This window comes from Pseudorca crassidens, chromosome 15 (genome assembly GCF_039906515.1).
Source record: "Pseudorca crassidens isolate mPseCra1 chromosome 15, mPseCra1.hap1, whole genome shotgun sequence".
NCBI lineage: Eukaryota > Metazoa > Chordata > Mammalia > Artiodactyla > Delphinidae > Pseudorca > Pseudorca crassidens.
In genome coordinates, this window is record NC_090310.1 from 44114762 (window position 1) to 44142542 (window position 27781).

At 50.6% G+C, this 27781-nt stretch overlaps 1 protein-coding gene across 1 annotated transcript; it reads left to right on the plus strand.

Annotated features, from left to right (window-relative positions):
* Positions 1–16856: 16856 nt before the first annotated feature.
* CST8 (cystatin 8) lies at positions 16857–25201 on the plus strand. Its single transcript, XM_067705153.1, has 3 exons — positions 16857–17084; positions 23131–23244; positions 24984–25201. Exons 1-3 carry the CDS (start codon positions 16857–16859, stop codon positions 25065–25067), a joined length of 426 nt encoding a protein of 141 aa, XP_067561254.1. The 3' UTR covers positions 25068–25201.
* The last annotated feature ends 2580 nt before the right edge of the window (positions 25202–27781 follow it).

Below are 27781 nucleotides of genomic sequence, written 5' to 3' on the forward strand. Positions count from 1 at the left end.
GCCCGGTTCCTCTTCGATCTTCTGCCATGAGCACAGGAACTGCCCTTCGCTCTAACCCTGATTTTTGTTTACACACCATCATACCTTTGCTAAGGTTATTTTCCTTTTTTCCTAATGATTGAAGTAATGCTTGAAACAATATAAAGAAAAGTCAGAAATGAATGTTTTTTTCATCAAAGCAAAAGCATTTCTCACTCAGTCCACAAATACTGACATGTCCTCTCTGTGTTCAGCCTGGCTCCAGGCTCTGGGGGCGTCATGATGCGTGACAGGAAGGATTCCCTACCCTTAGAAAGTCCGTTTTATTTCTCGTGGGGAAAGACAGGCAATAAAGATATTCACCAGTATTTAGTGTTTTGCATCTTGCGCATCACTTCTTTTAATAAGCATTTTCCAACATGGCTGAGAGTTCTTTAGTTTTTAAGTCAACGTCATAGGCTTCTTTTATTCATATCATAGTGCATTTGTATATTTACTAAAGGTGGGAACCTCTTAAACTTCCCTGGTGCTTTTAATATGCAGCAAAATTCAAAAATCATGAATACATTAGAGTTGACCTCAGAACAACACGGACTTGAACTGGGCGGGTCCACTTATAAATGGATTGTTTTCAATAAATACATATATGGACTGTAAATGAATTTCCTCTTTTTCATGATTTTCTTAATAACATTTTCTTTTCTCTGGCTTACTTTACTGCAAGAATACACTATATGATACATCGAATATGAAAAACATGTGTCAATCACCTGTTTAGATTATTGGTAAGGCTTCTGGTCAAACGTAGGCTATTAGCATTTAAGTTTCGGGGGAGTCAAATGTTACACGTGGATTTTCGACTGCACTGGGGTGCGGCGCCCCTCACCCTGCGTTGTTCAAGAGTCAACTGTACTAGTAAGTGACCGGCAATCGGCCGTTTATACTAAATATAAATTCATGTGAAGTTTTTGCATCAATTCTCTCTCTGCCTTTTATTATACAGAAATACTTGCATAATTTTTCAAAGATATTGGAAAAGTGTTGTCCACTACAGCACTGTTTGTAGCAGCTGAAAATAAGAAACAACCAAACCTCCGACAGTTTAAGTACAATGTGGAGGAAGGGTTCCCACCCAGCAATGGTTCCAGCAGCCAGATGTATGCAGTGGTTTCCCATACATAGCCCAGTGTCAGGAGCCCATCAACCTTAACATCCTGGGACCAATGCCCACCTCTCTGTCCCTCCAGGAACGTCCAAGAGCCCAGGGGTGCCCACGCCCCCTCCCACTAAGGTGCACGCCTGAGCCGCAGGGTGGGCTGTGGCCACTGCTCCCCGGAGGACGGGACAGCAGAGGGCAGTGCTGGGGCTCCAGAGGAGGGAGTCAGAGGCCAGGCACTTAGGAAGCCAGGATCACGGTGTGGGTGGGCCCTCTGCCCCGAGGGCAGAAGCAGGAGGGGCGTGCCTGCTGTGTGAGCTGCCAGGACCACGGGCCAGTGGCCAGCAGGGGAGAGGTACCCGCACCGAGATACGGTCACTGGTGTGGGATTACATCACAACGTGGGACCTCCCTGCAGGGCATGGACTCAGAAGGTGACCACACACCAGGGCTCAGGAACGAGGAGGCCCCAGAGCAGGGCTTAGATGCAGCTGAAAGTGCTGGGTTTGTGGGAGAACCCCGGGCTGGGGCACCCAACTCCGCAGGAGGGGGAGCAGACTGGAAACAGGGCCAGGGCAGGAGACCTCAGGGCAGCCACACCCTTCACAGCCACATCTTACAGGCCTGGGGCCACAGAGCCACCCAGGAGGAGAAGAGTAGGGTGCTGGTGGGGCGGGGGCACTCCTGAACTGGCTTCTCGTGGGCAGGGTTCCTTGGAAGACAGGGGGAGCCCCACCAGGTGACCCTGACAGTTCTGTCTTCATCCAGCTGGGCTGATGTTCTCAGGGTAAGATCTCTGGACCTGTAGTGGCATCCGCGGTCACCCCACCCTACCCACAGCTCCAGCCCTGGGAGGACGAGGACGTTCACTTGTGCCCCCGGAAGGAGGGACCATGACCAGACTCTGGGGGTCCTGGTGGATAGCACATTCCTATCCAAGAACACAGGCAAGGTGTTGAGGGAATCGAGGACCATCAGCACCTCAAGTGGCAACGTGAAGCAGCATCTGTGGTTCGCTGTGCAGGATACAATAAGGAGAGCAAGGAGAAACCCTCTTCCAGGTGGTCAAGGTGCTGCAGGTCTGGCTGCAGGTAAGGGTGCTTCCTCCCAATTTGCATATTGGTTCCCATCAGCACAGACTGAAGCCAGGCTGAGAGAGAGGGTGTGTAAACATCACTGGAACCCAGCGGTTCTGGACACTCGAGCGCCGGACTCCACGCCCAGCGTCTTTTCTCCACGTGCTGCGACCTCTGTCCGAGGGGCCCCAACCTGTGAACTCAGTTAATTCCCAAACTGCAAATCACACGTCTGTGATCCGTGTTTGCTAAGGCTGGGAGACAAGTTGAGCGCCATGAATATTTTGTAATAATGCAGCCCCAGGCAACATTCAATCTATCCACATCGCATGGAATGTGGATTGATATCGAATAGATAGGCTCATATAGTGCCTCCTCCCAGATTCCTTCATTCTGACAGTCCTACATTTCTTTAGTGGCAGTGGAGACATTCTGTCCACAGAACCCCTCCTCGCTGGGAGACCTTGCTCGCTTGATTCCCATGTGGGTGATGCTCCACACGGCCCCGCCTGCCGAGTCCAAGAAGAAGCCCTCGGCATTGAAATTCCGCTGACTTCCAGCCTCAGTCGGGTGGTTGGGGCATAATTGCACAGGAGGCTTACAGGGATGAGTTGTAAAGAGAGTCAGCAGGCAGGCCATTGAGAAAGACTTACCCCGGGTGTTGGACTCCACACTGCCTGCCTTGGCAGGAGAGGGGCCAGTCTACACGTGACCCCGCCTCCCGGCACAAGGAAGCCATCAACACGGTGTTCCCAGCGCACGAGGCTGATGGCTGCATGCTCCGTCAGGGGCAACCCTGCCGCCCTTTGAAGTTAAGGCTCTGGGTCCTGTAACTTCCACACCCCCTTCACAGTTCTCCCCTTTGGCACCCATGCGTCATGGGCATGCAGCCCTTCCGTGCCAGCCGCTCTAGGTGGGGCTGAGATGGATACAGGTGATCACAGCCTTTAGGGAGTCAGGCGGTCAATTAGAAGACAAACCGCTAAGCCAGACCTGAGAGCTGGGATGCTGTCTGTGGCATGGTGCTCGGGGCCAGGCGTCCGTGGGCTTCCTTAGACAGCTGGTGAGTCCCCTCCTGCACTGGCCGTACCCTCACCAATTAAGTGAGGATCCCTGTGTGGGACCTGGGTCCCCTACACAATCATGGTTGAGCACCACCTCCCCAGGGACAGATGAAAGTGCAGCCCGAGGGCAGATGGGCTACAGGGGAAGGAGGCTGGTGGGCAGTGGTTTTTGGGGGGGGTCCCCAGAAGCAGACCCTAGTGTTAGTGTTCCAGTGAAGTGGTTTATTTGAGAGGCCATCCAGGAAGCAGCAGGCAGCCTGGAGAGGATTGAGAGGGGGCAGGGAAGGGACCAGTGCAGGGGAGCCACTAAGCAGGTGATCACCAAGGGCATCTGGGCTCAGGGTCCCTGGGGCCTTGGGGAGAGGGGGCAGCACTGCAGAGCTGGGCCACCTGCAGGAGAGGAGCTGGGTTCCTCATCCACAAACTCTCAGGCTAAGAGCTGCTCCAGGAGCCCTTGGCTTCTGCTGGCAACAGAGAGCCCCGGGAAGTGGCAGTGTGGGTCGGTGCCTGGGGCCCCACCCATAACATCTGCTGCAGGAGGGGAGTGGGGAGGGTTTAGGGGTGTGGGGGAGGGGAAGAAGGAGCGTGGCCCATTTCAGCAACCCTAAGGAGCCAGTGTGAGCAGCCAGACAGGTGGGCAGTGACCAGGCCAAGCCAGGCCTCGTAGGCTGTGGGCAAGACTTTCAGGCCTCCTTAGGAGGATGAAAAGCCAGAGAAACATTAGGTCATGCAGTTCTTGGGATCCATGCGATCGGATACGGGCTTTGAATCTGTCACTCTGGTTAACCCACCTCCAGAAAGGGATGTGAGTTCTCAGGTTCCCGTTTCCCTGGAATCAGCACACAGCCATCCTCTTCCTTCCTGTGGCCAGATGACCAGAGAGTCCGGGACCTCTGGGAGGTAGGAGGAGTGGGGACGGCTGTTACGGGTGCGCGTTCTAGTGCCCGACGCCCCCGTCTCGGCCGCCAGCTGGCTAACCAGCTTCTCCCATTACAGTCCGGTCACCCTTGTTAGTTCTTTGGAAAGAAACTAAGAGGTCATATGACCTCGTTAAAGGCTGGAGTTGGCAGTGAGGGAAGGCCTGGCAGAAAAGCATGAGTCCAGGTGAACCTGGACCCAAGCTGCAGACACACCTTTCATTTCCTGCTGTCATTTTTTTTTTTTTTTTTTGCAGTACACGGGCCTCTCACTGTTGTGGCCTCTCCCGTTGCGGAGCGCAGTCTCCGGATGCGCAGGCTCAGCGGCCACGGCTCTCGGGCCCAGCCGCTCCGAGGCATGTGGGATCTTCCCGGACCGGGGCACGAACCCGCATCCCCTGCATCGGCAGGCGGACTCTCAACCACTGCGCCACCAGGGAAGCCCTGTCATCTTTTTTTGACCTCACTGTTCATCAGAATCACCTGGAGGTTTGTTCAAACACAGACTGCGGGGCCCACCCCTGGAGTTTCTGATTCAGTAGGTCGAGGTCCTGCATTTCCATCAAGTTCCCTGGTGATGTTGATGCTGCCGGTCTAGGGGCCCCACCTGCGAAGCCTGGAACGCCACTGCGGAAGGACGGCCCTTATTCCTTCTGTGACTCCAAGAGCTGGTAGGAGAAGGATTTTCCGGATGGCGGGCTTGGCCATCTCTAAATCCTGCTGTGATCTTTTAAAACCAGATGGGAGCAGATTTACACGGACATATGAGCAGCCTTTACCTCACTCAACTGTTAGCAAATCCTGTCCATCACAGATGTTCTGCTTCCTAAACACTTAGAGAACAGGAAGACAAACCCCCGGCCACATGGGCCCCTGGGGTGGTGGGAGGGGCCTTGGGTGGGGAAGTCCCAAAGGGCAGGTGATTTCAGATGACAGAATCTGAGGGGGTTATGTGTGGGAAGGGACTCAGGGAGGGGGTCCTATGTGGTCGAGGGGCCTGTTCCCATGGGGCACACGTGAACTGGTAATATCCCGGGCCCAGGAGAGCCCAGGTTCTGGAAGTAGAAGGTGTTGCCTTCAAGAAGGCCCCAGGCTGGACGGCGCCTTCCCTAGGGCATCCAGCTCCAGGTGGTGGTATCAGCGTGTGGTGGGCGTTATAGGCCATCCCCTAAAGATATGTTTGGAGAGGGGGAGAGGGGAGGAGGAGCTAGGGAGAGAGAATGAGAGTGAGAGCAATTTGTTAAGGGTTAGCTGAAACTTAAAAAGTAGAAAAAGCTTTTTCGAACAAAGTTGCATGATTGCTAATCCGTAGGTCACAGATCGTCTGGAATACTTTATTGATGCTGACATAGCCCAGCTGCAGAGAGCTTCCAGACGGTCATGAAAACTGCACGGTTAAGGAAAACTTCAAACTGGAAAAGGTAGGTGACAAACCAACCATCTGCGATGGTCTTGGCTGCTCTGAGCCCCAGGCAGAACTTGGGGTACACAGACCCTCTCCTTGAGGTCGGCATCAGTCCCAGTGTTTCGCCCCAGGAGTGGTCAGCCCTGTGGCCTTCAGAGCAGAGGGTGCAGGGCAGCAGGATGTGGAGGACCCCTTGTCCTAGGGACAGGATGCTGTCAAGGTCACTCTTATTGCAAGGACTCCATCCCTCCAGGCTCCTGGTGCAGGGAAACTCGCTAACACACATTCACTGGGAGTCTGCCCTCTTGGACCCTGATGCACCACCCGGCTGTTGCCAGCCGCACAGTCGTTCATCCTCGTGAAGGCATGAAAGGGAGTCCGTTCACTCAGCCACTCATCAAAGGTTACTTGGCACTTGGCGCTATTCTGGGTGCTGGAGATCAAGCAGTGACCAGACCAAGTGGTGTCCCCACCCTCCCAGGCTCAGCCACGGTTTCCACAAATGTCAGGGAAGAGCCCCAGGCTCTCAGCAGAGGGCTGACGTAGCCTGGGGGCTTTTGGCCTCAAGTCTGTATTTCTGACTCAGCGTGGGAGTGCCTGGGGCTCATCCAAGGGCTTCCTCTGAGGTTGGTGAAGGCCCCGGGCTCCCTGAAGGTGGGCTCCTTCCTTCACCCCCGTGGTCCTTCACGTGAACCACGTCAGAATCACCTGGCGGCCTTGACACACCTGGATGGCGCGGTTTCCCCCTGAAGAATCTGATTCAGTAGGTCTGGAGAGGAATCCAAGAACTGGCAATCCTCACGAGCTCCCCAGGCTGGGGTCTGGGGCTGCTGCTCTGGCCTTGGGACCATGCTCAGAACCGCTGCTTCAGGCAGCCACTGCAAGGGCCCATTGACAGGAGCCTAAAACAGCCTCTGTGAGCTCACCGTGAACAATTTCCATCATTTCCAGCACAATAGAGGCCCTTCAAGGACAAACAGTCAAGCAGGGAGCGTGTCTGATGCCATCTTATCTTTTATGTTAGTTTTATTTATCTTTTCCTGGTAGTACAAGTATGGTTGGTTGAAGTTTATATTTTCTACTGGGAGCATTGTGGATAAGGGAAAGTTGTTGCTTTTTACCTGTTTGTAGAAAATATTAAAGAGAATTAAGGAAACTTGTCTTCGTTAATTCAGGAAGCTCTTTTATTCTCTGTAAGGTTTCCATGGCCCATCTCTGTTTTAAAGCACACGTTTTAAAGCCCACATTTATCGATAATGAAAACTTTGTTCCTTTCTTTCCAAGTGTTTGGAATAATGCTGAAGAGGAGTAATGCTGGGCATTCTCTCTTATTCCTGGGGGAATTAATGGGATTCGCTTCGGTATTTATACCTTATTACTAAATATTGTATCAAGTATTGATTTCTGAAGCTCCTCCAACTCTCTCTTTACCAAGAGTTAGTTTTTTTTGTGTGTGTGTATGTTTTGCTTTTTTTTTTTTTTTTGCGGTACACAGGCCTCTCTCACTGTTGTGGCCTCTCCCGTTGCGGAGCACAGGCTCCGGACGCGCAGGCTCAGCGGCCATGGCTCACGGGCCCAGCCGCTCTGCGGCATGTGGGACCTTCCCGGACCGGGGCACGAACCCGTGTCCCCTGCATCGGCAGGCGGACTCTCAACCACTGCGCCACCAGGGAAGCCCCAAGAGTTAGTTTTTAAATTAAGAATGTTTTCTTCTATCAATTATTCTTTCAGTATCTACCAAGTGTATTGAATAATTTTTTCTTTTTGACCCATTACTATAATAAATTCAAATAATATTGAGTCATCCTTACGTGTCTGGAATATGGAGCACGTGTCTTTTTGGTTTTCTATAAATATAACTTTCTTTGAATGACGTGGTTAGTTCTCATCCACACTGACTGAAGGTGGTGACAGATACACAGGTCACCAGTGTGCAGGCTTGTTGGGTGAATCTGCATCTTCAGCAAGGTTTCTGGACGATTTCTGCACAAGGACACGGCAGGGGACTATCCTTATTCCTCTGACACGATTAGCTTTGTTGAACCTGCTGTGGACATGCATACCTGGCATCCCCGTCTCTTTTATGGCATATTTCTGGGTCTCTCTGAGTGCGGAGTGTGATTCCTGAAGGCCAATTGTGGACGTGCTTGTGCATGTGTGGGGGGGGTGTTCTCCAGTCACCACCTCGTTGATGGCAGGACAGCCCCTTCTTCTTGCCTCCTCCCTTCGTGGAGACACTCCGTGGGGCCCAGGCTGGAAGGGAGCAGTGGCATGGGCGGTGTCCGCACTTGTCTCTTAGAATACAGAGGGATCGATGCGCCACTTTTCATTTAGGAATTTTGCTTTTATATATTAAACAGTCAAACTTCCCTAGAGAATGGCTTGGAGCGTGTGGTGCACACACGCACACACGGGCACACACACGTTCCATGGCCTGACCCCAAACCTACTGAATCAGAATGTCCGGGTACTGACATCCACACACTTCATGTCACAGGAATGCTGAAAAGCACTGCATTAGGGACGGTAACTGTTTACTATGCAGCTGCTTTTAATTTGCTGGTATTTTTTTAAGGCTATTTAGTAGGTAAGTTTGGGTTATAATTTATTTCTCAGCTATATTTTGGTTTCAGGATTTCTGTGGTCTGGTGTAATGAGAATGGGGGCTGTCCATTTTTTCCTGTGATCTAGATCAGTTTAAAGACCAAAAGAGCTTTGGGTTCTCAAGGCTTGATGTAATTTGCCTATAAAAACATTCTGACTTGGTATTTTGTTGGTTTGTGGGCAATGAGGCCCCCATAATACTCCTTTGCATGTGTCCAGAACTCAGTGGAGACCTAACGCCATTCTCTCTGACACCGTTTGCCTCTTAGCTCCTGAAATGCCCCAGTGTTTCCAGCCAATTATTGAAGATGCCCTTTGCTGTTTTTCCAGGATTGCTACCGCCCTGTTCATGTGTCTCTCCATCTCTCCCCTCACTCATCCGTCTATCACCCACACATAGAATATTTCATTTGTCATTTCAATGGTTTTCTAAAAATTTATTTATTTATTTTTGGCTGCGTTGGATCTTCATTGCTGTGCACGGGCTCTCTCTAGTTGCAGCGAGCAGGGGTTACTCTTCCGTTGCGGTGCGCAGGCTTCTCATTGCATGGCTTCTCTTGTTGTGGAGCTCGGGCTCTAGGCGCACGGGCTTCGATAGCGTGGCACGCAGGTACAGTAGTTGTGGTGCACGGGTTTAGTTGCTCCGTGGCATGTGGGATCTTCCCGGACCAGGGCTTGAACCCGTGTCCCCTGCACTGGCAGGTGGATTCTTAGCTACTGGGCCACCAGGGAAGCCCTCAATGACATTTTGAAAGGGAGAGAAGGGGTCTTTGGAATAAAAGATATGTTAGGTCCTAGAACCCTCTAAATTGCTCTTATCCTGACATTGTTGTTAGAACAAAAGGCATTGTTTGATTATTAAGATTACTTACATTAGTTTATACCTGGCATAGAATTGCATACAATCTACACTGTAGAAAACATTAAAGAGAATTCAAAATAAAATCAAGGTTACATCTGATCTCCCACCAGAATATGATGATGATTAATATTTGCTGTCTATCCATGGGAGGGACGGGGACAGATACCCCTCCAGGTACCTGCTGGTGGCTACAAAGGTCTGCAGCCTCCAGCCAGCAGATTCTTGGGGGCATTCCTTGATGGGTGACGACCCGTCTTCCCACATATTCCTAAGCTGACATGTAGTATCCTAAGCTGACACCTGGCAACAGAGCCATTTTTTTTCTCTTCCTCTTGGTACACTGCTGACTTTGCTGTGGTGGTGGTCTTTTTCAGAGACAAATTTCTGAATTTGTCTTTTTCAGAGCCAAATGTGCACATTTCTGGTGGGCGCACTCCCGTGGCACAGCGATTTCACCGTGATGAAGAAGTGTGTGGATGCCTAGGGGCTCTGGAGCTCCTACCACCATCCCTTCCTTTGTGTGTGAAACAGCAATGGCCTGTGAGCCGTTACCAGCACGCTTTCCTCATACATGTCCCCCTGCTTGCTGTTCTGCTTTCTAGATTCAGGTTAGGTGGTAACGAAAGATGGGCAGGACCAAGTCCTCCTTCCTGGCCTCACGGGAGGCCACTTGCCTTTAGCAGGCATGATGGCCCACCCCCAGGAATAAGGAACATTTGTCACTGAGCACAGAGGGTAGAGTGCGGTCTGATTCCATTTCCCACCACACCCCTGGGAAGGAATCTCCTTTTGATCTGGTAATTCCCCCCGCGCCCTGCCCCACAGAGGGCTGAACGCAGTGGGTACTCACAGGTTCCTTCTGGAAGCCTCCTTTGGCCAGGCTTGGCAGGGGGCAGGCCCTCTCCCCACAGCGTTTTACGGTCTCTGCGGGCAGATCCTGGCTACCTGGGTACCAGTCCCAGCTAACAGCCTCCCTTCTTGGGCATGAGCGTGTCTGAGCACGAGGAAACGAGTCTCTAGTCCTGGCTGAGTCATGGAGCCCCCCCGGCCAGGGGAGTGAGGCCAGGAGCAGGGTCGGCTGTGGGACAACCTCCCGGACACCAGCATGTCTGAGCCGTAGGCTGCTCCACCTCGAGGGCAGGGGTACAGCCACAGGCCAGCACAGAAGATGGAGTTCTTGTCCCAACGCTGCCACCTTCCAGTTCAAAGCCCTCACGGTGTAACTGGGCCCTCAGTTTGCTAGCCTTCATCTTGGAGGACAGAATGCCTGCTGGCTCGGTAGGACCAGGCGATGTGCTGGGTCAGCTGCATGTACGTCCGTTACAGCGGGGGAGGCTGACGGTTCTGCTATCCACATGCCGACACATTTGCAGGTTTCTGCTGAGGTCAGGCTGGCTAGCGGCCTTAGGGACAGTTGGCAGCAGAGACCTGAGCCCTGGCCTCTGTTGCCTCCTCCCACTTTTCACTGTCAGCCTTGTCCCACCAAAGAGTTAAAAGGCATTAGTTCTACAGTCACTTTTGTTCTTCGGCTGACACAGAGTTTAATTGTTGCAACATCAAAGTAGGCCAGGGCCAAAACAGAGACTGCAAGGCTCTTGCCCAAAGAACAGAGGGTCCTTGGAATAGAGGATGGGGAGGTCTTGGGTCTGCGAGTCCCCAGCTCTTATCTGGACATTAGGCGTGCCGGCAGCGTTTACCCATCCCCCCGTGAGGACAGGAACGTGAACCTGGGGGCCTTTCTCAGGAAAAGAATTGCCAACGGCAATGAGCTGGTCTCCGGCTCTACATGGTCTGCCACCACGGACACTGCAGGGACAGGCCCCCGAGCTGTCAGACTTGATGGGCTCGACCCGAGGTGTGCACATGCCCAGTGCCCAGCTTGCTCTGCTTCCAGAACCCTGACTGCGCCTCCTGGCCGGGAACCTCAAGGCCTCAAGGCCAGCCCCCTGCGCACACGCAGAGAAGCCCCTTCTGCCGTCACTCTCTCACCCTCACCTTGCCCGTGGAAAAAGCAAGAATGTGGGACTATGACCATTGCCAAGATGGAACCGGCTGTGTGGTGGACCTAGCTTCACCTTGCTCAGCGTCACAGCAAACTTCACGCATGAGAGAGGCCCAGAGCCAGGCCGCAGATCAGGGGATTGCTCCAAAGTGCTGGGGACTGGACCGTGGCCTTCCTCTTGACGAAAGGGGATTTGTGATGCAATGAGGGTGATTTCTGCAGGATCTTTCCCCATTCAGCCACCCCTGGAGCAAGACTTAAGGGCATTGCTAGAAGAAGAACTGCCGAATGAGATGAACCAGGCAGGAATTATGTTACACAGCCGGGCTGAGTGCGGGTGAGGACGGGCATAGGACTGGAGCCAGGTGTCTGGCCCTCGGGGGTGCCTCTTGTGAGTCCAGGTGGGCTGGGCGCCGTCCTAGCTTCTGCTGCCATCGCTCAGCACCTGCCTTGGCAAGCAGCCAGCTAATGTGGATGTGGAGAAAGGTGATGGGGCCTTTTCCCTTCCAGGCTCTTTGCTTTCGAGGGTGTTGGCCTGAACGTAACAGGGCTCCCTCATGGCGGAGTTGGGGCCTCAGCTGCACAGCCTTTCATGGGGGCCTCTCCCAGGGAGAGCTCTCGGCCTCCCCGCCTCCGGCAGACCCTCAATCCTGCAGGTGCGGAATGACTTTAGGTGGACAGTGGAGAGCTCTGGGGGGGTGGTTCAGAGTGGAGGGACGGAGGCCTGCAGAAAGGGGAAATAAATCACCAAACAACTTATTTCAGTAACGCTATCTGGCCCTGCAGCCCGAATGGCTCCAGAATTGCTGCCGAGGAGGGTTCACCTGTATCGATCCGGGTAGGAGTCCAAGGCTTGTCTTGATCTGCTTCCCACGGTTTATACAAGAACGACAAAGACGCAATGGTCCACGTGAAGAAGTGGAGAAGGTGCTGCTGGCCAGAACTGTGGAGCGACAGGGGCCAAGGCCCTCGGCTGACCCCTCAGCACCCCCAAGCTTCTGACTGGGACCCGTGTCAGTGTGAACCCCCTCCCTCCCCAAGCACAGCCTCTGATACAGGTTGCGAAGCTCCCTCCACGCCAAGTACCCACGGGAAGTCCCCCCCCCCCCCAAACCCTGCCCAGGATGTCGAAACTGATCTGTGCTGACAAAGTTGGTGAAGATGTCATTTTGTAAACAGTTGTGTTTTTCCTCTGTCCAACCCAAGCCTGCTCTCTCCAGCTGAAGGTCCAGGATAGGGGCAGTCTACAAAGACAGAAAAATTTAGGTAATAACTACTCTACTCCAGCCAAGAAAAAACTGTGTCCCCATGCCCTTTTGTGCATGTAGGCAAATACTTCTGTGGGACAAACTCCTGCGTGTGGATGTGTTGAGGACCATGTAACTTTGAAATGTTTAGCAGAGATTGCTAAATCACCCTGAGCAAAGACATTGGATTCTTACTCCACCAATGCTGACGAAGGCGCCTTATCAACCAGACACTGTCATTGTTTTTTAACTTTTTTCCAAAGTGTAGGAGAATGGTGACACTTCATGGTTGGGTTCATTTGAATTTCTGTTGTTAAGGAAGCTAAGCATATTTTCACACATGTATTAAAGACATTTATATTTCTTTTTCTGTGACTTCTGTGTTGATTACTTTTCTCCAAGTTTCCTACTGGATTTTTGTCTTTTTAAAAATTACTTGCAAGAGCTCTTTGATATTATGGAAATTAAAATGTTCTGCCTCACATTTGTCAAAGTCTAACCACTTGTCTCCCTTCATACCCACTAGGCTGGCAATCATCGCAAACAGAGAGTGTGGGACTTCCCTGGTGGTCCAGTGGTAAAGAATCTGCCTTCCAAGGCAGGGGACGTGGGTTCAATCCCTGGTCAGGGAACTAAGATCCCACATGCCACAGGGCAGCTAAGTCCACGCACCACAACTACTGAGCCCGAGCGCCTCAACTAGAGAGCCCACCTGCCGCAAACTACAGAGTCCACGTGCTCTGGAGCCAGCGGGCTGCAACTGGAGAGAAAACCTGCACGCCACAACTAGAGAGAAGTCCATGTGCTGCAATGAAGATCCCACCCATCCGTCGCAGCAAAAGATCCCACATGCTGCAACTAAGCCCAATGCAGCCAAAATGTAAATAAATAAATAGAGAGATAGTAACCAGTGCGGGCAAGGATGTAGAGGAATGGAACCCTCATACACCGCTGATGGGAAGGTAAAACGGTGCAGCCCCTTTGGGAAACCATCTAGCAGTTCCTCAAAAAGTTAAATACAGAGTTCAGGTAACCCAGTAATTCCACTCTGACCTGTGTACCAAGAGAAATAAAAGCATATGTCCACACAAAAGCCCAAATATGAAAGTTTGTAGCAGCGTTAGTCATAATAGCCAAAAAGTAGTCAAAACCCCCATGTCCACTAATTGGTGAATGGATAGATGAAACACAGGACACACATGCATGAAGGAAAGTTATTCAGTGATAAAAAGAAATGAAGTAGCAATTCATGCTGTAACGTGGGTGAACCTTGAAAACATACTAAGAGAAAGCCATACACCACAAGACATATACAGTATGATTCCATTTATAGGAAATGTCCAGAATAGGTACATCTATAGAGAAAGCAGATTCGAGGTTGCTTAGGATTGGAAGGAGGCAGGGAGATTGGGAGGGTATTGGTTCAGCCTTGCTGGGAAAACTGATTGTGGTTTTGGATATAAAACTGTGAAGATACTAAAAGCCATTGAACCGCACATTTAAATGGTTGAATTGTATGGTATGAGAATTATATTTCAGTAAAGTTGTGTCAAAACCACCCTGCCCCTGCAGTGCGCCCCATGTGTCCCACCTGCCCTCTGGCCGCACCCCTTAAGGCAGCCGGGGTAAGAAGCACCAGCCAGCCCCTCCTAGAACCCCAGTTCCCACCATCAGGGGCAGAATGAGATGCTTCATTCGGGGTGATAGCTTCTGGAACAGTCAGTATCTGCCATTGCCGATGACCCCAAAGCAGCTGGGGTGAGCCGGCTGCGGGGGATGGAGGGGAGCGGGGCCGTGCCCAGAGGGCCCAGAGGCTGTCTCCCCTCCGTACTCCGTCAGTCAGTGGAGGCCTGAGGACCAGCCCAGGACTCAGCCCCGTGGGTCCACAGCCATCGCAGCGTCAGCACCCTGCTCCGCCCTTGAAGTTTTCCCGGACCAGCTGGGTGGACCCCAGCCTACTCCCAGGGAGAGATGTGGGCTGTCTCTACTTCTGTTGAGAGAGGCCTCAGCCCAGGCCACAGTTTTCAAACGATTCATGGGGCCAAGAGGGGAAATGGACTCGCTTCTGGACATATTATATGCTCATATCTTTGGCTCCCTTTGAGCCGAGACAAGTGAGGAAATTGTCTTTTTCTTTCGGATCTTAAAAGCAGCCGCATAGCACAGGGAGATCAGCTCGGTGCTTTGTGACCACATAGAGGGGTGGGATAGGGAGGGTGGGAGGGAGGGAGACGCAAGAGGGAAGAGATATGGGGACACATGTATATGTATAACTGATTCACTTTGTTATAAAGCAGAAACTAACACACCATTGTAAAGCAATTATACTCCAATAAAGATGTTAAAAAAATTAAAATTAAAAAAAAGAGCTTTTCCCATAAAAGGGAACTTAACCCTTTGCCAAATATCTTCCAAATAACATATCGTGTTCCCATTTACCTGTCGACTTTGGGGGGCGAGAGCATGTGTGAGTGTGTGCTGTACAAAGTGTGTGGCCAGATCGATGCTTCTTCTCCATCTGGCTTCTGTGTTTTCTACAAGCTCAGAAATGGCTCCTGACTTCCAGCCCAGGACTCTGTCTCACATTTGACCCTCCAGCCGGTGACTCTCAGGTCTCACAGGCCCCGTCTGGAGTTTACTTACGGATCTCAGGTAGGAGCCTCCTTGGGCTGATGTGTATTTTTAATATCCTGGAAAGAAAAGTAGTGATTTCCCAACTTCTGAGTTCTTGGGACTCCCCTCTCTGTGGCTGAGCCAGGCCCCAAAAGCAGAGTGGGATGGAGTCCCGACCGTCCGGGCAGCCTGCCCGGGACAAGGCTGGAGATGGGGAGGAATGGCTGGCGGGCCAAGGGGGATCTGCCCTCTGTTCATCCCACAGAGGCTCATCACGCCTGAGTCTGCTGCCAGCCTTCGGCTTCGTGTCCTCGGCACCACCCCTGGCCTCCCGACCTGAGGGCCTCTGGCCCCAGGTCCCCTGAGCCTGGCTGTCTGGTGTCTCTAAGATGCCAAAGAGGGGCCACATGACAAGACACTGATGGAAAGAGCCCTGGAGGTGACTTCACTTCCAGCTGCCCATCCAAAGCACAGAAATTTAGAAAGTCAGGAGCCAAGGGACAGGAGCTGGGACTCAGCACTTGGGGCAGATGCTGGGGGCTCCTGGTGAGCCTGTGGGCTTCTGAGGGCAGAGGGTCCCCTGACAGAGGGGCTGGTCACCTGGGCAGCATCAGTGGGGCAGGGCTTACGTCACAAAGGGGCCAGAGGTGACCACTGGCAGGGAGGACAGCTGAGGGCAGACGTACCCTAACACCAGCAGACACCCTGAGCAGGCACATGGCTGTGAACTGAGCGTGCCAGAGACAAGCGGGCCGCAGGCAGGAGCCACCGAGCTCGGGTCCTGAGGAAGGAGAGAGACCGCCTGCGGCCGGCGGCCAGCTCAGGGCTCGGCCGCAGCATCGTGGAAAGGAGCTTGGTGCTCAGGTGGGTCCCAGGTTTAGCCGTGCTGGATGGGAGACGGCCCAGGGCAACCGTCCCGTGTGTCTGGGCAACTGCTCCAGAGGCCACGGAGCGGGTCTGAACCGCTCCAATCCCATGCGTGTCACATCAATGCTGCCATCGCACGGAGGCTGGGCAGGAGCGGGTAGGTTACCACGGGCCAGGCCGGCGGGCGGAGGGGACCCGATGTCCTCACGCATCAGCCTCCCCACAGGCCCGTCTCTGGGAGGCACACGGGAAGGTCTCCTCTCGCGGCCTGGGTTTGGTTGGCGATTCCTGGCAGAGGGCACGTGGGTCAGAGCGGTGTCCTGGGTGGGCAACCGAGCGAAGACCCCAGGAGTGTTCAGTGCTGGGTGTCTGTATCTAGAGCCTGACGGACACCAGGCATCTCTTGGTTTGGCCATCACGTCCTCTGCTCAGCTTGGACACTCTGTCCCCACTTCTCTGCGGCGAACACAACCCACCGACCCTGCTTTGTCTCGAGGGGCCGCTCCTTGTCTGCACCTGACACATTAACCACTGCCTCTGCCCTGTGAGCCAAATCCTGGTGACCTTCTGTGGCAGAAGGGGTTCCTCTAAAGCAACTGCACTTTACAAGCCGTGATCCCTCCTACGCGGGGGTGAGACTGAGGCAGGGCAGCCCTGGTCTGAAGCAGACACGCAGCCCCGTGGCCGTTTCCTCCTGTGTAAAGGGTTTCGCAGCCCCACGGGGCTCTGATGATGAAAGGCCACCCAGCACGTGCAGTGCCTACCACAGGGCCCAACCCAGCCAGCAGGGACAGGTGTGTGTGTGTGTACACGTGTGTGTGCATCCCTCCCACACGTGAGTGCACAGAGGTGTGTGTCCTTCCAGAAAGGAAGCATCCAAGATGGGAAAATGGACTGAATTGCACATTTCGCAGGCAGCCTCTTTTTTAGGCAGGCGATGTTAACCGCTGTTTTCCCCTCTCCGCCTGCAGCAGAGCTAGGAGGGGCCGGGTGCAGAGGCAGCAGGGCCCGGCCAGCCTTGCGAGGACAGGAGGGGCTCGGCCGCGCCCCTGGGCTGAGGTACCATGGCCAGGCTCCGCCCCGGCCTGCTGCTCCTGATGGCCACGGTGGCCCTCGCGTCCAGAGGTGTCCAGGCCTGGGGTTCATCGAAGGTGGTGAGGAAATTCCAAGACGTCTCCGAATCCTACGTATACGTGGAGCAGGCACTGTGGTTCGCCATGAAGGAGTACAACGAGGCCAGCAAGGACGAGTACACCTTCAAGGTGTTGCAGATTCTGAAGTCCCAGGAGCAGGTTGGTGGCTTTCACTCCCCGTTCTCTGTCCCCACACTCACATTTGTGGCAGGGCTGTCGTCCGTGGAGAGCGGCTGAGAGACACCTGAGCCAAAATTTATGAACTTTATTTTAGGGGTTTTTGGAAGAAAGTTAATGAAACTTCCTCCTTTATCATTCTGGGGTAAAACATAATATATCCATTCAAATAACTTAAACTTAGTTATAGTCACATCAGAAAACACAGGTAAGAGTCCAGAAGGGCTCCTGAAGGGGTCAAGTTTGGGACAGTTTGAGCTGATATCATCAACCTAAGCAGCTACAGGGATGGATTATAACACATTTAACAAGTGAACAAACTCCACATCCAGCTTTCACTGTAAAAAGGAACCAGGGCAGAAGGGAAGGCTCTTTTTTTACAGAAAAATGCCTACTTAGAGATGTGAAAGAATATGAAACTAGAAAATCGCCTTTTGCAACCACCATGGTGATAAGTAACTCAGGCCGAAGATCAGCAATGAATCCTCCACCTGGTGTGGGGGGAGGGGGGAGGGGAGGAGGAGGGAGGGGGGTGGACCGCTATGGGGTTGCTTGTTAATTAATTACAACCAGGACACATGGGACAAATTGACACCGTGTACCTCTGTTGTGACATCACTGCAAGGACACAGCGTTGCCTATATACGGTGTTCCTGCTCCAAAGGCCTGAGGGTGATCTCGAGGGACAATTAGACGAGTCCGTATTATGCGGCATTCTCTAAGACCGGTTAAAAATATCAGTGCTGGGCTTCCCTGGTGGTGGCACAGTGGTTGAGAGTCCGCCTGCCGATGCAGGGGACACGGGTTCGTGCCCCGGTCTGGGAGGATCCCACATGCCGCGGAGCGGCTGGGCCCGTGAGCCATGGCCGCTGAGCCTGTGTGTCCAGAGCCTGTGCTCCGCAACGGGAGAGGCCACAACAGTGAGAGGCCCGCGTACCGGAAAAAAAAAAAAAAAAAAAAAATCAGCGCTGTGAAAGATGGGGAAGAAGAAGGAAATGGTTCTCATTAAAGGAGGCTTAAGAAACATGACGTTAAATGCGAGATGTGATCCTGTATTGTCTCTTGGATTTAAAATTATACTGTGAAGGATGTTCTTAGGGCAGTTGGAGGGTTTTGAACATGGACCATGTCTAAGATGAGTGCATTGAACCAGCGCTGTGTTTCCTGAGAAAGAGGGTTGCCCTGAGGTTTATGCAGGAGCCCGAGATGGGAGGTGGAGGGGTGAGCAATGAGAGGGGTCGGCAGAGGGTGAGGGGGCCCCACTGGGCCCGGGTTACATGTGACGCCGGCCTGACCTACACCTCTGCCCCTCTTCCTCCTCCACTCGCCCCATCTGCCCTCTAACCTGCGCTGCCCACCCTCCAGCCACCGTCAACCTGCCTCCGTTTCCTGTTTTCTTATGTGGGCAGAAGTTTCACTCAGCGTCTGGATCCCCTAAGAGGCCGGGACCCCTGGCTCCTGGCCACCTGCACAGGCTGAGGGCCCCGGGCTCCTGCTGGTTCTCCGTGTGGCCCCAGTTGTGTGGTTTGTGTTTTCAGGCAACGACACCTGGTCCAGGATGTGCATCCCCAGTGGGTGGCTGAAGTAAGACCTCATGGATGTCAATGCCCCAGGGGGCTCAGATGTGGTACCTGTTCTTAGTGAAGTTCCCGTCTTTCCCAGGATGAGTCCACTTTCTTGGATGTTTTCATCTGTGCTCTCCATTTACAGAAATAGGTATAGATGGTTCTGCTTTAAAGGCAGGTATTTAATAATAAAATAAACCAAAGACCCACATAGCTCAAGACTAACGAATCATTTCATAGTGTTTGCTACTTCTTTTCATGAATGTACATTTTGTGTGTGTGTGGTTTTCTTTTTTTGTTTTTATTTTAACCAAATAGCACCAATTATTAAAAAGGGCATTATTTCTACACTATACCACAGTGTCACCCCTGCCAAGCATGAGGTAGTTCTACAGATGTAGGACTCTTTTCTATTCTATTTTTTTTTTAATTTTTGAATTTTATTTTATTTATTATTTTATACAGCAGGTTCTTATTAGTCATTAATTTTATACACATCAGTGTATACATGTCAATCCCAATCTCCCAATTCATCACACCACCAGTCCCACCCCCCTGCCGCTTTCCCCCCTTGGTGTCCATATGTTTGTTCTCTACATCTGTGTCTCAATTTCTTCCCTGCAAACCAGTTCATCTGTACCATTTTTCTAGGTTCCACATATATGTGTTAGTATACAATATTTGTTTTTCTCTTTCTGACTTACTTCACTCTGTATGACAGTCTCTAGATCCATCCACATCTCTACCCAATTTCGTTCCTTTTTATGGCCAAGTAATATTCCATTGTGTATATGTACCACATCTTCTTTATCCATTCATCTGTCAGTGGGCATTTAGGTTGCTTCCATGACCTGGCTATTGTAAATACTGCTGCAATGAACATTGGGGTGCATGTGTCTGTTTTTTTGTTTTTTTGTTTTTGTGGTACGGGGGCCTCTCACTGTTGTGGCCTCTCCCATTGCAGAGCACAGGCTCCGGACGCGCAGGCTCAGCGGCCATGGCTCACAGGCCCAGCCACTCCATGGCATGTGGGATCTTCCCAGACCAGGGCATGAACCTGTGTCCCCTGCATCAGCAGGCGGACTCTCAACCACTGTGCCACCAGGGAAGCCCAACATGTGTTTTTTTGAATTATGGTTTTCTCTGGGTATATGCCCAGAAGTGGGATTGCTGGGTCATAGGGTAATTCTATTTTTAGTTTTTTAAGGAACCTCCATACTGTTCTCCATAGTGACTGTATCAATTTACATTCCCACCAATGGTGCAAGAAGGTTCCCTTTTCTCCACACCCTCTCCAGCGTTTGTTATTTGTAGATTTTCTGATGATGCCCATTCTAACTGGTGTGAGGTGATAACCTCATTGTAGTTTTGATTTGCATTTCTCTAATAATTAGTGATGTTGAACAACTTTTCATGTGCATCTTGACCATCTGTATGTCTTCTTTGGAGAAATGTCTATTTAGCCTTTCTGCCCATTTTTGGATTGGGTTGTTTTGTTAATATTGAGCTGCATGAGCTGTTTATATATTTTGGAGATTAATCCTTTGTCTATTGATTCGTTTGCAAATATTTTTTCCCATTCTGAGGACTGTCTTTTCGTCTTGCTTATGGTTTCCTTTGCTGTGCAAAAGATTTTAAGTTTCATTAGGTCCCATTTGTTTATTTTTGTTTTTATTTCCGTTACTCTAGGAGGTGGATCAAAAAAGATCTTGCCGTGATTTATGTCAAAGAGTGTTCTTCCTATGTCTTCTTCTAAGAGTTTTATAGTGTCCAGTCTTACATTTAGGTCTCTAATCCATTTTGAGTTTATTTTTGTGTATGGTGTTAGGGAGTGTTCTAATTTCATTTCTTACATGTAGCTGTCCAGTTTTCCCAGCACCACTTATTGAAGAGGCTGTCCTTTCTCCATTGTATATCCTTGCCTCCTTTGTCATAGATTAGTCGACCATAGGTGTGTGGCTTTATCTCTGGGCTTTCTATCTTGTTCCGTTGATCTATATTTCTGTTTTAGTGCCAGTACCATATTGTCTTGATTACTGCAGCTTTGTAGTATAGTCTGAAGTCAGGGAGTCTGATTCCTCCAGCTCCGTTTTTTTCCCTCAAGACTGCTTTTGTTATTCGGGATCTTTTGTGTCTCCATACAAATTTTAAGACTTTTTGTTCAGTTCTGTAAAAGAATGCCATTGGTAATTTGATAGGGATGGCATTGAATCTGTAGACTGCTTTGGGTAGTATAGTCATTTTCACAATATTGATTCTTCCAATCCAAGAACATGGTATATCTCTCCATCTGTTGGTATCATCTTTAATTTCTTTCATCAGTGTCTTATAGTTTTCTGCATACAGGCCTTTTGTCTCCCTAGGTAGGTTTATTCCTAGATATTTTATACTTTTTGTTGCAATGGTAAATGGGAGTGTTTCCTTAATTTCTCTTTCAGATTTTTCATCATTAGTGTATAGGAATGCAAGAGATTTCTGTGCATTAATTTTGTATGCTGCAACTTTACCAAATTCATTGATTAGCTCTAGCAGTTTTCTGGTGGCATCTTTAGGATTCTCTATGTATAGTATCGTGTCATCTGCAAACAGTGACAGTTTTACTTCTTCTTTTCCAAATTGTATTCCTTTTATTTCTTTTTCTTCTCTGATTGCCATGGCTAGGACTTCCAAGCCTATGTTGAATAATAGTGGTGAGAGTGGACATCTTTCTCTTGTTCCTGATCTTAGATGAAATGCTTTCAGTTTTTCACCATTGAGGATGATGGGGTTCTGCTGCCGATTTCACACACGGTGAAGACTGGTAGGAAAGACCGCCAATGGCAGCCTGGAGCCATGTTTACTTTGTGCTAGATCCAGTGGCTTTCTGCATGCGCACTCAGGTTTTCAAGTTCACATAGGAGGAAACAGGCACAGAGAGGTTTAGTAACTTGCCCAGGGTCACACAGCTACTAAGTAGAAGAGCCAAGATTTAAACCCAGGCTGCCTGCTCTTAATCCACACATGCTACTGCCTCTGAGTGATGCTGGATGGGATGAAGGTGATGGGACATTGCAGCCAGCCAGGAGGGGACGGTGTCACAGGAGGCTAGGAGAGTCAGAGAGGCCTGGCCATGAAAGGAGGGAGGGGCTGCCTCTGAAGCTGGATCCCCATCTGCCTCCCTTTCCTGGGCAACTGGGGATCAAGACGGGGCTGGTGGTCGGTCAGTGGTTGTTGAGTGTGATTTGGGAAAATCTGTTTTCTTGATAATTTTTACTTGGAAATATAACTCAAAGCTAAAGCACTCCTTCTCAACTGAGCATGGGTTTTGCTCCACAGGGCATTTTGGGCAATGCCCAGAGATGTTTCTGGTCATCACAACTGAAGGGGCTGCTACTGAGGTTGGGGGGGTGGAGGCCAGGGATGTGGGTCACCACCCTCTGGGCACAGCATGGCTCCCCATGGCCAAGAAGGACCCAGCTCCAAATGCCAACAGCGCTGAGGCAGAGAAACTTAATATCCAGTCATGAAAAATGTGCTAGGGGTACATTTGGAAGTAGTTGAAGTAAAAAGTGAAAGTGACCACTGATTTCTTGCATCCCCCATGGACTCGTCAATCCTGGGGGCACCCCACAAGTGTCCTTTCAGACACTTAGATGCAAAACTGAAAAATTTTAAGTATACTTTATATTCATGAAACTGTACTTAGAATTCTGCCTACATCCATTTTGTTTAATGCCCAGGTGACTTTTCTAGAACTTCCAAAATGTTTACTGCATTTTCCAAATTATCTCTTATTTTTCTGTGCTCAGTTATGGTGTTTAACTAACTTGGTCATTCTCATTCACATGTTGATTCCCTGACGTCTTGTAAACTTTGTTTTCCTGTTCGTTCTTTAATCGTGAGAGTGGACATTTGCCATTGTTCATCTGCATTTCCCTGTGAGACCCTTCTTGAGTACAGCGCTGACTGGAGCTCTGCATGGGGAGGGGAGGGGAGGGGAGATGCCCAGAAAGTCAGGGATTTGGGAAGGTATATGACGTGGAATAAGGCAAGGATGACTAAAAATACCAAAACTTTAAAGGGAATCGATACACTCTCAGTGGATTTCGATGAAAATGCTGTTTATTTCTAGAGCTCCAATGAGCAAACCATTAGTTTTCCCAGGAAAAATGGTCTTTAGGGAATAGTTTACTTACTTTATTTTGGTGACAGTTGTCATTACTTTAAAATTAAATACCATAATGAGAGTGACTGAGAAACACACACAGAGAGAGAGAGAGAGAGAGAGAGAGAGAGAGCAAGGTAAGAACCACCTCCACGTTACCCCAAAACTCTGGCCAAAAAAAAAAAAAAAACTGTAGGAGGGAAGGAGGTGAGAAGACATCTTTTGCCCTAAGCAGTCAATGACATGTTTGTTTATCAGAAATGACAATTGATACCACATATTCTTTTATGATCTCTAACTTTAAATTACTCATGGACAGGTCACAGATAGTTTGGATTACCTTCTTGAAGTCAAAATTGCCCGGACAATGTGCAAGAAAGCTTCAGGGGGAAATGAAAACTGCTTAGTACAACGGGATCCCAAAATGCAGAAGGTAGGTGCTAAGATAGAGTTCAACAGCCTTGGATCATCTTGCTCAAAATCACCTGTTACCCTCCAAGGATTCCTCCCAGTATCTGCCCTTGCATGGATCATGGAACTCCTAGAGATTCCCCATTTCTGACCTCCTATAGATTCGAGCTTATCTGTTTTCTTTATTTATTGAGACTTAGAAAGGAAGAAAGGGTAACTACCTGAGCTCCGTGGAAAATAAATTTTAAAACCTGATACTGTTTTAAATAGTAAAAGGCCCTATTCACTTAAGGTAGAAAGTTTAGAAATTTTCCAAAGTATTAAGTAGCTTAAAATCAACTACAGAAGAAAAAAACAATCAACTAAAAATACCTTTATGGAAAGTTTACTGCTGTCAACTTAGTTTTATACATCCTAGTTTCTTCTATATTTTACATTTGTATTTTTGTGTAGTGGGGATCACACTGTACACTGTTCCACAATTTAGATTTTTATTTAATAATAAAATCTAAGGATTTCCAAAACCGTAAAATTATTTGAGGGCATTATGTAATGAAACTATTTGACTTCGTTTAATGGTGTTTCCACATATTATTTAGTCACCCCCTGAGAATTTATTATTTAAGTTTTTCTAATTTTTAGCTATTATGAACAGTGCCATAATGAATATTCTTCTTTATTTCTGTTTGTGTGTATATCTGATTGTTGTTGCCTTGTGGGCAGAGTTCCAAGAAGTTGAATTCCTTGTCCAATATTTTTTCACCTCTTAAAGATTTTTAATATGTTAATACAGTGCTAAAGTATCCTCTATGGTTGATTTTAATAATTGGGTTTTCAATCCCTTTATTTTGCGATTGTTTCCTGTTACCCTGGCGATCACAAGTTAAGCAATTAGTTAACCCTCTGGTAAGCGTACTGCCTGCCCTCCCAGCCCTCCCTGCCCTCCCTGCCATTGCCAGGAACCAGCTCCACCCATCCTGATGCCCCTCCAGCCTGGACACCCCGCTGACCTGGCCTCAGTTCCTCCGTGGTCTGTCTGGGTTACTGGTCACTTGGTCCTATTTCCCCCTCAACTTGACCCCTCAGTCTGTGTATCTTATGCAACTTCACTTCTACTGGGTGTTGCCATAAAGAGCTATTTGTACTTTATATTTTTCTTCTAACTGAATAAAGATTTTAGGTGAGAGGAGGGACACAGTGACCTCATCCACCCCAGGAGCCTGGAGCCCCGCTCCCTCTGCAGGCCCTGTGTCTCCTCCCAGCTCCCCAGCTGCAAGCTTTCCCTGGTGGAATCTGGCCAGACTCTGACACCGCTTTCCAAGGCATGCAGGACCCTGGCTATTCTTGTGGTGCTGTATACCCTGGGAAGGACCCACTGGGCCCTCCACGCCGCGTGGGGTCTCCATGGGCCGCAGGAAGTTGGCGTGTCTGGAGAAGGGCCAGAGCTGGACACTAGGGTTTCTTGAGGATAATTGGTCCTGGGCGCCAACTCTTGCCCACATGGAGCAAACGAAGCCACAACCGTGATGGCTTCAGCTCTCAGGGAGGTGAACCGATGGGGGTCCATCCCAGTCATGAGGCTGGCTGCTCTGCCATTGGGCGAACAGCTTGGGGATCTGTAGAGGCGTGGCTGGCTCAGGCGGCCTTTTGTCCCTCTTGAAGCCAAATCCTGGTACCTGGAAATAGGAACTTCTGGGGCTTTTTGACTTTTGCTTTTTGCAATTGTTCTTACAAGCTGGTTATTGTTTTTGTCTCTTTTAGATGTTTCATTGCACCTTTATTGTGGCATCCAAACCCTGGAACTTTGAACTCAATATGCTGAAGAAAGAATGTCAGCCTGTCTAATGGTCTTCTAGCACATTCTGCCGCTCTCATGAGCATTTAAAGAAGCAAAGACACTCCCAAAACATTTAAATAACACATCTGACCTATCGACTTCATTTTGTAGCCTTCTTGCTTTTTTGTGCATTCTTCAGGCGTGGAGGCTGAGAATGTGGTTCCGGGCTGTGTAGTGTCTTCTGCTCGGTCAACTCATTTACCAGCAGGAGCAGTCTGCTCCCAATGAATGGAAGAGAACACGAACCTGTTTCCGTATTTCACCAAACTCGGCACACGTTACTTTTCGCTGACAGCTCTTTGTGTGGAACTAATAGGAAGACCCACCCCTCCACCGCTTCAGGCTGGTAGGTAGTTTCTGCAAGGCTCTGAAGATGCGTTGAGAATGTCCATCCATGGATTTCCACAGAAATCTCCCTGCCCAGGGCTCTGGAAAACACAGCAAAATGGCTTTAGAAACAGTTTTCATCCCCCGATCCAACCCGGGAGCTAGCGGTATCATTTGGAGATTAGTGTTTTACTTTGGGTTTTGAATTGAGGCAGAAAAATGCAAGAGTGGTGGTACACGGAGAGGAGGCTGCCTTTGTGCACGTGTGTGTGTGTGTGTGCATGCGTGTGTGCGCTCGCACAGGGTGAGAGGTATAATCCAATGCCGCCTGACTGATCACCCCGCCCTTGGTGCTTAAGCAGCGTATTTATGTCTCCGTGGTGTCTGTGCACCAGGGGTCTGGGGTAGCTTGGCTGATGTCAGCTAGCCCGAGGTCACACTCAGGCTCTGACGGCACTGCCCTCGTCTGAAGGTGAGTTTGGCCCCGGAGAACCCACTCTCCAGGCGGCTTGCCCTCCCGGCTGCTGGCTGGCGTTGGCTGTCGGCAGGTGGTCTCTGCTATCCTCGGTGCGGGCCTCTCCACTTGGCCTCTCTGCGCTGGGTAAGGGAGATCGGTTCCTCTGGACAGAGTGTCCAAGAGACGGGGAGGGAAGCCACAGCGCCCTCGGTGACCCAGCTTCAGATGTGACACACCATCAACTCTTTGTGTTGTTGGTCACCTAGATCAGCTCTGGTTCAGTGTGGGAGGGGAGGCTTAAAGGTGTGATGACCAGGAGATACGGTTCGGCAGAGGCCGTGGAAGAGGCAGGCTCTCGCTGTGTGTGTATGTCTGTGTGTGTGTGTATGTGTAGGGCTGGGCTGAGATGGTGAAGCGGGTCAACATGACAAGAAGGAAGTACGTTCCAAAACGTAGGTGTGGAAACTACAGCACTGGTGTGCAGGTGAGGGCCAGCCAGCCAGGTAAGTGTCAACAACCACACAGGAGCAGGTCGGAGCCCACCTGGCTGACAGGTGAACCCTCCCTGGGACTCCTCCTCTGGCAGGACTTGCCTGCGGTGAGCATCTGTGAGGGGTGGGCTGGACAGCAGGGTGCCTGGCGCTCCTGAGAGGAGCCCTCGGCCAATGCAGGACTTGGGGGAGAAATACCTCAGTTCTTTTTTTATAAATTACATTGTAATTGACCTACAACACTGTGAGTTCCAACTGCACAACAATAGTCCTCTATTGTACAAAGTGATCCCGAAGATAAGTCTAGTTACTATCTGTCCCCCTATTGATACAAAGTTATTACAATGTTATTGACTGCCCCCATGCTGGACCTTCCATCCTGTACCTCATTTATAACTAGACTTTTGTACCTCTTAATCTCCCTCGCCCTTTTCATTCACCCCTCTCCCCCCAGCATAGATCATCAAGAATTTGGGGGGGGAGAAAAGAGAAAGAGTCACAACTGCACCTTCCAGCAGGTCATGTTGCTTCCCGGGCTGACCACCGCCACGAGGAAACTAGGGTCCAAATCCCACGGCTGTTCTAGCTCCCTGGGAGTCTGGGGACCAGGGCTGGGGGAGGTGCAGACGGGGGGAGCGGGCTGAGGAGTACTCAGGGAAGGGACGGCCAGCTGCTGGGTGTGACCCTGCGTCCATAACCAGACAGCCCCGCCCCTTCCTGTCCACCGGAGAGGCCCCGGGCAACTGCAAAGTCCTCGCAAAGTCTCCACCTGCTTATTCCTTTGTGTTGAGTCCTTATTTATTGAGCCCCAGGGCTGTGCCTGGACCCTGACACGTGGGAAAGCTGAGGAAAGTGTCCGAATGTGCCCCTGGCAGATGGGAAAGTGGGCACAGAGCAGAACACTTGGAGGCAAGGCATTTGGTCACTGATGCTGCATTTCCTTTCATGGCCCTCTCGATGCCCAGCTGCAAGCCTTGGTGACCCAGAGCCTGTGGCCGACAGGTCAGCAGCTGGGAGGGCAGAGTCCCCACTAGTCTCTCGTTTCAGGAGAGGGGGGTGCCTGCCTTAGCTGTGGGCTGCGCTTGGAGCCCAGCAATCCTGCCTCTGCCTCCGGCGAGGTGTTGCCCAGGGATGGACAACAGGGCCAGAAACCCACTTCTCTGATTCTTCAGTGCACAGATTCCAGTGGGAGGAAGGGGTCCAGCACACACCATTCCAGGCAGAGGTGCTCAGGGTCAGGGAGGAGGTTCCTCCCACCAGGACAGGTCCCTCAGTCCACACCTGCGCTCACCAAGCTAAGCAGTGCAGGTGTCCTACCTTCTGGACTAGTGAGGGATAGTGGTGTTGGGACAAACCCAGGCCCTGCAGCTCCCCTCCAGGGGCAGATGCACTGGCAAAGCCCCACGCGTGTGGGCTGACAGGCAGCACACCATCCCTGGCAGAAGCC